Source organism: Alternaria viburni (assembly GCF_023758015.1).
Source record: "Alternaria viburni strain BMP 2772 chromosome Unknown scaffold_10, whole genome shotgun sequence".
Lineage (NCBI taxonomy): Eukaryota > Fungi > Ascomycota > Dothideomycetes > Pleosporales > Pleosporaceae > Alternaria > Alternaria viburni.
The window spans coordinates 597,536-607,650 of NW_026055779.1; the positions used below are offsets into that span (position 1 = coordinate 597,536).

Below are 10,115 nucleotides of genomic sequence, written 5' to 3' on the forward strand. Positions count from 1 at the left end.
CGCAGGGCTTGCGACCCTACTGTTTTGGCTGATGATGAGAGCGCGGGGGGCTCAAGAAGACAAGGCTTCAGTTTACGGGCTGCAACATGGGCGGCTACATCTGCAGCTTCCCACAGCCATGTGGATGAACATGGGGTATTGGAAGAACGCCACCACTTCAACGACACTAAGCGAAGCCTGTCGAGACATGCTGAACGTAATCCTTGCTGAGGCTGGCCTTTCAAGCGACAAAGGCCCAGCAGCACGGAGAAGAGCCTTGGTGGATCTGGGCTTCGGATGCGGGGACCAAACCATCTATCTCATGAGCAAGGAACCTATTCAAGCGTGCGACAAAGACTGGTGGGATGAAAGAGATCGCTGCGCCACATACCAACATTACATTGGCATCACGAAAGATGCTGTGCAGGCTCGATACGCCTCGGAGCGAGTTGACGAGCTCAAGAAGAATACGACGAAGGCGGCATCTCCTGAGATGGGAGATGGTGGAAACCCCACGATATCTCTCTTCTGTGCCGACGCGTCGAAACCCATGTCCTGGGGCAAACAGCTGCAAACAAAGTTGCAGCTTGCGAAGGACGATACAGAAGAGCGTTGGGTGTTGGCACTAGACACAGCATACCACTTCGCCCCCTCACGCTGGCCCATCATCGAGTACGCTCACTCGGAGCTAGAAGCAAACTGGATGGCCTTTGATCTGTGTCTCTCTCCTACCGCTACATGGGCCCAGAGGATGACGCTTCGCCTTCTCACTGCCCTCATGGGTGCGCCCTGGGCGAACTTCACCACACCACAGGGGTACCGCGAGAGGCTGGAGCAGATAGGATACAACCCTGAAGCCATCACCATCACCGACATCTCAGAACATGTGTTCGCGCCACTAGCGGCATTCCTGAAAGAGCAAGACGACAGGCTCAAGACGTTTGGTTTAGGCTTAGGTCGCTTTGGTGTTGCGAAAACCATGTTCGGCTGGTGGGGGCGGACCGGAGTTGTGCGTGGCGTAGTAGTGGTCGCGAAGAGATGAGTTGTATGTCGGTTATACGAGATCTAACCTCGCCTGGACCCTTTACCGGTGTGGTGGGAGGCCTGAAGTCAGCCCTGTAAGGCTGAGGTGGAAATAAGACACCAGCACTTGCCGCGAAAAGTGTACGCGTTGGACGACCCTCTGCGAGTTTGCGCCATGATGTCTCATTGACTAATCTGTGGGCTGGCCTTTGAATAGGTTCACAAGGGTTTGGCACTGCGTTTGGTATACAAGTATGCCTCCCTCTGGAGCCCCTGTGCGACGATGGTGGAGGATCGCATTCCCTCGTGCCGACACCCGCTCTTAGCCCCCAACTTCAATACAAACTGCACGCCAAGACAAGAGCCAAGACGGCGCAGTCGAGTTACGCGCTGTCAGACGATAACATCCGCATGCTTTATTAAATCTACGCTACATCCCTTACAGCGGGAATCTTGACTCCCCATCTTCCCTAACGGCGGATCGATCACACCAAACATGGAGCAACGGGAGTCGCATGAGATGCACAGCGTCAGCGAGGAGACCAGACAAGCAAATGCGAGTGCACCAAAGGTCCCGGAAACTACTCACGAGCCCATGTACACGTCGAGGCTGTCGAGAGCGTCTTCCATGACCGTTCGCGAGCCCATCGTCAGGACCCTCCACACTTCGTTCTGGCCGCTGATGGTCTTCATCTTTTACGCTACACTCGCCCTATTCACCTGGATCGTTCTTTGTGTCGCGAGCAGCCGGCCGATTGGAAGCAAGTTAAGCTATACGGATAATCAAGACTACTTTAAAGATGTAGCTCGTCTCTTGGCTAAACACGAGAGGATCCTTAGGGCTGCGCAGATCCTGCAATCGGTAGTCGCCCTACTCACCATTCCCATCACTTCAGCGATATGCTCTATAGCCTTCGCTGCCTATATCCAGGCTGGCAGCTCGAGAACGAAGTTGAATCTGCGTCAGACTATGGCGCTTGCAGATCAAGGCTGGATCAGCCCAAGAATGTGGGCTAGGTGGTCTAAAGTTGGAAGTCTTCCATTGTACTTCGCCTTTGCATTGACCTTAGTGGGTGAGTCATGCCCAGATCTTGGCAGGAAGCCGGCGTTGACGCGAATACAGGTGCTGTCTTCCCGATTCTGCAGACAACGTTTATCCAGGTTACTCCGACACGAATACCAACTCGCAGCACACAGTCCGGTCTGATTAGGGTCGCTGATATACCTGCTCTAATCAGCAGCACCGACAATGACATAAATACAGCAGTTGTTCGACTCCGTAGCATTCTAGAATCGCGCGCGGAAAGAGAACATGAGCCTTACCTCTGGATCGATGAACAGAAGGATGGACTGGATAATGACATGTGTTACGATACATTCAGTGTGGCCACCAATTGTAACCGCTTCTCGAGGAGTCTTTATCAACTTGATGAGATGAGCTTAGATGCCTGGTTCTCACCCGTTCCCTTGGACTTCAGCACCGGTGTCTATGTTGACCCTCAGTACGCACCGCGCCTCAATACCACAATTGAATACAGGAACATGACAGACGCTGAGTGGCCAACCGAATGCGTTCGCGACAGAGAAGATGTATTTTTCGCACAATACCGTGGAGGAGAGACGGGATACCGGGAGTTCGATATAATAGCTTGCATACCCGCCAATATCTCTGGCACGCCTTGGCAAGCTACGTACAACCAGCAGGACATTACCGAGGACCTTTTTCTCGCAATTTCGGTGCCTTCAATGTTACGCACTCCTATTATGTGGAAAATCACCGCCCGTTCGACGTTAGGCTACTTCGAACTTCCTAATACCAAGAACGGCAATCGCGCCGGGCCGTTACTCCATAAGCTATCCTTGGACAGCGCTAGAGGCTCTTCAACCAGCGGATCCAGTCGAGATGAGAAACGAGCAACCAACGAAACATACGCAGGAAATGTGAGACAACCCATTGGAAATCACATCGGTCCGCTGACTGCTATTGGACTGGCACTATTTGGCGAAGGCTCTTTCATCGAGAGAAGAGTTTCAAATCCATCCGCCTTCCTTGTAGATCGGCCTGAGGTCGATGATGAAGTATGGTTCAGAAACTTCGGCAACAACTGCCTCGGGAATATGCCTCTCAACTTTGCCATAGGGGGCCCGTGCCTCCGCGACTACGACTACCAGTCCGAAGTCGACGTCCTTGGCCGCGTGAGACAACTAGCCGCATTCTTTGATTCGGAACGTTCTGCAAGTAGGGCGTTCACTGTGGCCGCTTTCCTCGCCAACAAGGAGTGGCTGAACCCGAGCCAATTCCACAGATGGGGAGGATTCGACCAATCGCGGAATGTATATGTCGATACGGGCGTTCCAACCAAGAAGACATATATCGCGCTTTGGGGGGTCATCACCGGGTCCGTTTTCCTCGGCCTCCACCTTCTCGGGTTGCTAGTGCTTGCCCTGTACGCCTTTTGGATGAGGCCATTCACGCCTTGGTTGGGTGCAGAATTCGTTGTCAAGGCTGGTACGGCACATGCTGATATTCTGAGCGCTGCCGAAGGGGACAAGCAGTGGAAGCAGACTGTTTCTGCGTGCCCTGGGTTCGTCGGGGACGAGAAACCCACAGATGATGTGGGTCGAATCGCATTTGGTGCTACTGCTGCCTTGAGCACAGCACGGGACAAGAAGTTTGAAGAGCTATAGTGTGGGTGTAATTCTAATAGATCTGGTTCATCGTTGATGCGGAACTTTTGCCCGCAGCTCGTCTATGGAAGGAAGCGAACAGAACTTCCGCAGCCCACATTGGTATCGAATCGAAAGTCCGCGAAACCTCAGCGCAGTGGAGACTTCTAGGCTTCCGTGGCATGTGATGAGTACGACTTTTTTTCATAGGCCCTTCAATGGACTTGAGTCACAGCTATCTGAAAATCTAAGGTTCGGCATGGCGCTCCGGCGAACAATGCGCGATCGTGCGCTCCTGATAGTACGTAACCACCACTCCTGAGGTCTCCAAGGTCAGCAAACCCACTCATTACCCACGGGCAGCGTGAGTCGCAGATAGCTTTCCAACTCAATAATTAACTCAGTACCAACGTGCTGTGTGAGTCACAAAAACGCTTCCAACTCAATAAATAGTGCTCTGTCCCTCTCTTCTCTCCATTATCCTTTCTTCATCATCCATCACATCCAAAGTCCAAAATCCGAAGAAAGTTTTACCATTCCATCCCAACTATCTTCAAACACTATTACCAACACTACTACCACATCTACCAACACAACATCACCACAATACAACAAACATGTCTTCAACCACACCTGTCTACGCCTGCAAGGCCGACTTCATCGCTGCGGGTATGTCTCCCTACCTTCTGCCCGCCAGCGAAGCAGACACGTGCAGCATCTGCACCAAAGACTTGGCCTGCGAGAACCCCTCCGCCACCAAGCTCACCGCCGCCGACAAGGAAGTCCTTGAACTGGCCTTACAACACCCAGCCAACACAATTGTCTTCAAGTCAAGTTGGCTCAAATCCACAAAACCTCTTCACAGCCACTACACCAATGAAGAGCAACCAGTGTCAAAGCTAAACGCCTGCGGCCACGTTTTCGGCACCAACTGCATCATGACTTGGTTTGAGAGGTGCAACACTTGTCCTATGTGTAGGAAAGTACTGTTCCCAACATGGGCACAGGAAGAGATGGAGAGGGAGAGGGAGGAGAGGGAGGAGGAGGCGAGCAGGGAGTATTGGGGGTGGATAGAACCTCCTTTCTGAGTACTAGCATTTCACTGCACCGGTGCAGAAGAAAGCGACGACCTCCTGGGGTGGTTTTGGCGTTTCGTTTTTTTTGGGTTTTGGGGTCTTGAAGGTCGACGCGCATCATTATGAAGTTTGCCTGGGCTGGGTCAGAGGTCACTGAATACCTCCTGGGATAGGTTTGGCGTTGGCGTCTATCGGTTTTCACGGTTGCGAATGCCTCCGCGCATGGTCGTACCGTATGGTTTCTGTAGTTCCGAATGCATTGTCTCTCACTCACTCACCCGTTCTCTGCCGTCCCCAATCACATGTGACAGCACCAGATAAGCCTACCCCACGTGACATGACCTCCCTCCCTCCTATTGCCCTGCATATGACACGCAGACGACCGCATTACTGCCCGAACCTTAGCCCGATGACTTCATCCAATATACAACCTGCGACGTCACCTCTAGGATTTTAGGCCGAAAGAGCTGCAGGATCGTATGATCGGAGCGAGATATACCCCAGATGCGGGTTTATCTCTGGGCTAATTCTAGAAGGCATCTTTGCGGTAACTCTCCCGTTGCACGCGTGTGCATTTGCGGTGTCATGTCGGAGATTTATTTCGGAGGACTGATCGGGCCGCTATTGAAAAGAAAAAGAGAGGGCGGCGTCCTTTAATATGTGTAGTGTTGAGCGAGACGGCACGACTGTTGAGAAAGAAGGTTAGAGTATATAGCAGGCATGAATGCTGTCTCAACGTGTGCCGGGAATCTCGAGAAGCAAAGTTACAATCTTGTTAGGCTTGTTGGTAGGTGGAGTTTGTGTTCTAGGTCACGATAGAAGGGCGCCACCTCGCTTGTGCCGGAACCATGACCTGGCAGACCACGCGACGAAGAACGGCCGACGCGGCGGGCTTGTTTCAGTTCGCGGTGATGAGCATGGGGGCTGCGTGATCGATAGGGGAAGCCAACCGTCGCCTCGGGGGTGTTCAGCTTCGGCAACCCCGCACGTCGTGATGCAGACATATGCGCGGATCGCCCATAGCGTTGAGTTACTTTTCTTTTGCTAACCGATCGCCTCGAGGGAAGTGAAACTATCATCAAGAAACCTACCAGAATACGGCAAAGGATTGCCAGCTTGCTATATTGCTTTTTGTCTGCAATAGCTCATGCTAGCCGCATCAGTGCCCCGGAAGCGCCAGCCCCCATGAACGGAGGGCCTGCTGGTGTGGTAGCTTTCATTGGGTCACAGGTATATGGCTGGCAGGGATGCATGCAGGTTAGCCGTGTTCCGCGTCGGACCGTCAGATGTGCGACAAATCAGCGGCGCACAGCATGAGCCCCGCCGCGCTCCCTGACTAGGTCTTGCTTCCCGAAAGGCCAACACTACAAGTACACTTGTCGCATGGGCCGCACGGCTGAGGCACCCTGGGTGACGCGAGATAGGCGTTGAAGACGGCGGACTCAACGAGCATAGTGCATGACAGCTCTGTGCTCTGGACCAGGCAATTGGGAGGATCGCCTCTTTGGCTTTATCTACGTTCACTCGCTCCGCTCGGGGCTTTTTAATCCTGGTTCCAGTTACGCCCCTCTCTTTCGACGACTTTGGCTTTGATGTGCGCTCGGTATGCGGTGAAGTGAAGAAGAGCTGGATAGTATTGATCATGGCGGGGAAGCAATCGGATCGTTTCGACATTGTCAATGGCAAGCAGCTTGCGTTGTTGATTGCGCCTACACTATGCCTTGCGGTGGCTGCGGCAGCGGTGGCGGCGAGATGGTACACGAGGAGTGTCAGACGGGTCAACACGATCAACGAAGATGCGCTGATGCTGGCTGCTCTGGTAAGACGATGGAATGCTGACGGCGGTACCATGCTAACAGTCGTAGGCTATGAGCTTTGTCGTGGTTACGCTAGTTTACGTGCTGGTGTTCCTCGGCGGAGAAGGGCTTACGAGCTATGAGATTCAGGCGGACCCGACGAAGAACTTTGACGTTGTGGAGCGTTTCTGGCTGCGGGTATGTTTAGCTGGAGGCTTCTTGAGAGTTGGCTAACAGGCTTTCAAGATACAATTCGCACTGGATATCTGTTGGGCCACATCGGTTGCAACGGTGCAGGTGGCGTTTGCGAAATCCTACCTCCGCCTGTACGAGAAGAGAGTTTTTGCTCGCGTCGCTTGCTATGCGTCTATGGCGCTCATCGCGATCTGGTACATCTGGTCGCTCGCGGGTTGGATCAGCATGTGCCATCCACCGGGGGAGTGCAAGCTGCAGAGCAAGAAGTCGTGCATCATCATTGGATCGCTGCACGTCTTCTTCAACAGTGTCATCCTCTTTGCCCCGATACCTGCCATAGCAGCAGCAGATCTCTCAGGCAAGAAGAAGGCGTGGGTGATGGTCTTGTTCCTCCTTGGATGCTTGTACGTGAAGCTAAGCGCTCGCTCCAAATAGCTCTTGCTGACACCACACAGTTGTACTATCCTAGCAGTCCTCCGTATCGACTGCGCGATCGACGTCTTCGGCAACGTCAATGATGATCCGATCGGTGCGTCGTGGTGGCGTATCTGCTTTTCCCCAATCGAGGTCGCTGTCGGTATCGTCTGCTGTTGCGTTCCCAACGTCCGTTCACTTCCTTCGTGGCGCCGAACTCCTCCACTCCCGACTGAGGATGGCGGTATCGGTCTCCGCCGGATGAAGTTCCGCACACAGAGCAACGGCTCGTCGACATCAAATCTCAACGCACCTCCTTCGCAATGGATGCCAGGCATCAAACCGCAGGCGGCTGCCTTCGTCACGCTGAACAATGAATCGGCTCCTTCGGAGAGACTGGGCTCATTGGGGCTGAACGAAATCAAAGTTACGAAAGAATATAACCTTGATCGGTTATGAGTGCGTTGTTGGGGCGCAGAGTCGAGATGGCTAGCCACAGCGATGCATGTTGGGGGTAGAGACGTTGATGCACGAAGCAGGCGCGTAGCACGGCGGCTTCTCGGAAAACATGAGGTGCTTCATTGTACGACGTGGGAGGCAAGTGTCACTTCGGACATGAGCGCACTTGTTGTTGACGTCCATGTGGCACAGTCGTGCCGCTGCGGGAGGACGCGCATCTGACGTCACAGTCACATGACCGGAACACGTCAATTGAGAAAAAGCCGAACAGACCTGCAGCCTACATCAACATTTAAACCTACTAGATAGGTGACCTAGCGTCGATGTAGGCTCTAGACCTGTTCGGTCTTTTTCTTGTATGAGGTGGGAACGTGATCCACGGATGGATCCTTCGCCCACACGACTCAAGCCAACAACATCATCCTCCTACAAACGCTCAAGCCATCATAGCCCCCAAACCCAATCTTCGCCTCGGCATGCTGCCTCCACTATACCAAGCTGGACTCGCCATGTGGTACTTGCCAAAAGATCCCGACTATGAAGAGCCGCCAGGAGGTATGCACCTGCAGAGAAGACCCGATGAGCCAGCTACACTCAACTCACACTCACTATCGGCTCAGCTCTCAAGCAGTGAGCTTCCGATGGAAGGGGCATTACGAAGAGAGATGACGTGAGGAAACGCAGATGACGATGCTGTCCGTTAGAAAAGTAGCGATTACGGCGAGGCCCGTGAGGGCAATGGAGGGGTTTGGCAAGGCTTAAGAGAGCTTGAAGAGCAGGGCAGGAGTTAGATGATTTGTCGCAAGACAGGAGAGCTGGTGAGCATCAATCACCATGGCTTAGACAAGCGCAGAATATATGCGCGCATACATAATGTAATGAGCATAGACGACCAACTTGCTTTGCGATACACTGCGGGATCCGATGATGTTCTCGTGTTCCACCCAACATACATATACCCGACTGTTAGTGCATGTGGCAAGCCATTCCACTTACACAAGAGGCGAGGTGGCACATGGGAATGGGCGCATATCGGCTCACTTTTCTAATCGCATTAATTCGCAACATCACGTTGGCATTATTTGAGGTGTGGCTTCTCGAAAGTCAGAATGAGGCCATTTGCGCAACTTTGCTTGGCGTTCTTCCCTACTGAACAACAAGCTAATGCAAAGACAACAGGCTAAGGCAATGCTGTCACTGTAGTTCACTCCACATTGCTACCTGTCTTCGGTGCTGATAGGCTTGATGATTGACGGAGATTCGATGTCTCTCTTCCGAATCCTGCTGCTGTCACGACGCGCTCACCTTGTACAAAGAAAACACCGAACAGGCCTAGGGCCTACATTAGACCAACGATGAGCAAATATGGAGGCGTAGCGTCCATGTAAGCTCCAGGGTGTTCTATGTTTTCCTTGAATGGGGTGGCGCTGAGCACCTGAGACAACCACAACTGAGCTGACATCGCGCTAGCGCACGTTCTCTGTCAAATCAATCACTGAGTCGACATAACAATCCCATTGCACGGCTCCTATGTCGTTTGGTGAAACTGGCAGTCGGACTTGTCGCTCCTCAATTATTATCACGCTCACCATGCTCCGCAATCCCTATCTGATCTTTCTCAGTGCCACATTGTTTGATCTCATATTAGCCATCGCGCTCGTATCTCTCTTTGCGACTGCATATCCCGATCGCTTCCGCAGCATACTATGGAAAGAAGGCGGCACCAAAGGCTGGAATTCCGATCCTATCCAACGTGTATACGACTATGCGAACTATCGGAAATCACCACCCATACCATTGATATGGGATGAAAGGTATCCTCCCACGTCCTCAAAACAGCAGCCATTTGGATTTCTAACACTTCAACCAGCTGTACGTTATGCAACCTATGCATTGCCATCATAACCCTGTTCACATGGCTCGTCCGCTTCTCAATCATGTCTTTCAGCAAGCAAACTCTCGACTTCCACTCCTCGATCACGGTCAACGCGTTGTACGATATCATACTGGCGGGGCTGTGGATGTATAGTGCCTCGATCCAAAACTCGGGCGACCTGTCAGATCCAGAGCATATCAGTCTCCGGCCTTGGTATCTCGAACGCGGGTGTGCGGAGGCATGGAAGGAAAACCTGTACGGTTGCGAGCTTATGAGATGGTCGTATGGACTGTCAATGTTTGCTGCGTAAGTCGATCTTGCGATTCCTCATGGCAGGTGAGCCCTGGATTGGAACAACCTCGCTGATAACGTTTCTTTCACAGGTTCTGGTTCTTTCTTCGCTGTTCGTCGACCTGCTTATACCGTGCGTACCTGCTCGGGAGAAAGCACGAGCTAGAGGATATGGTGTGCGCTTACGACAACCTCTTGTAGCATGGAACGATCTAGCCACATTTTTAGTGCTGATGGCCGCCTTGAGGGCACCAAAGCTATTGAAATCGGGAAGTGTGAATGAATGATATACTAGTGATGCCGGAACGACTCCGGTGAATGCCGATCATTCGCTATGAA

General features: G+C 52.6%; 4 protein-coding genes across 4 annotated transcripts; all 4 read left to right on the forward strand.

The window, feature by feature from the left end:
* Positions 1-118: 118 nt before the first annotated feature.
* Positions 119-1,425, forward strand: J4E79_005468 (uncharacterized protein; the record flags this gene model as incomplete). The annotated part of the gene is made up of 2 exons (XM_049354346.1): positions 119-988; positions 1,273-1,425. 2 exons carry the CDS (start codon positions 119-121, stop codon positions 1,423-1,425), a joined length of 1,023 nt encoding a protein of 340 aa, XP_049211211.1.
* Positions 1,426-1,498: 73 nt separating this feature from the next.
* Positions 1,499-3,690, forward strand: J4E79_005469 (uncharacterized protein; the record flags this gene model as incomplete). Its single annotated transcript, XM_049354347.1, has 2 exons — positions 1,499-2,075; positions 2,270-3,690. The coding sequence occupies 2 exons, from the start codon at positions 1,499-1,501 to the stop codon at positions 3,688-3,690; spliced, it is 1,998 nt and encodes a 665-aa protein (XP_049211212.1).
* Positions 3,691-4,286: 596 nt separating this feature from the next.
* Positions 4,287-4,757, forward strand: J4E79_005470 (uncharacterized protein; the record flags this gene model as incomplete). Its single annotated transcript, XM_049354348.1, has 2 exons — positions 4,287-4,624; positions 4,649-4,757. 2 exons carry the CDS (start codon positions 4,287-4,289, stop codon positions 4,755-4,757), a joined length of 447 nt encoding a protein of 148 aa, XP_049211213.1.
* Positions 4,758-6,387: 1,630 nt separating this feature from the next.
* J4E79_005471 (uncharacterized protein) lies at positions 6,388-7,609 on the forward strand (the record flags this gene model as incomplete). Its single annotated transcript, XM_049354349.1, has 4 exons — positions 6,388-6,564; positions 6,611-6,739; positions 6,788-7,140; positions 7,192-7,609. 4 exons carry the CDS (start codon positions 6,388-6,390, stop codon positions 7,607-7,609), a joined length of 1,077 nt encoding a protein of 358 aa, XP_049211214.1.
* Between the last annotated feature and the right edge of the window lie 2,506 nt (positions 7,610-10,115).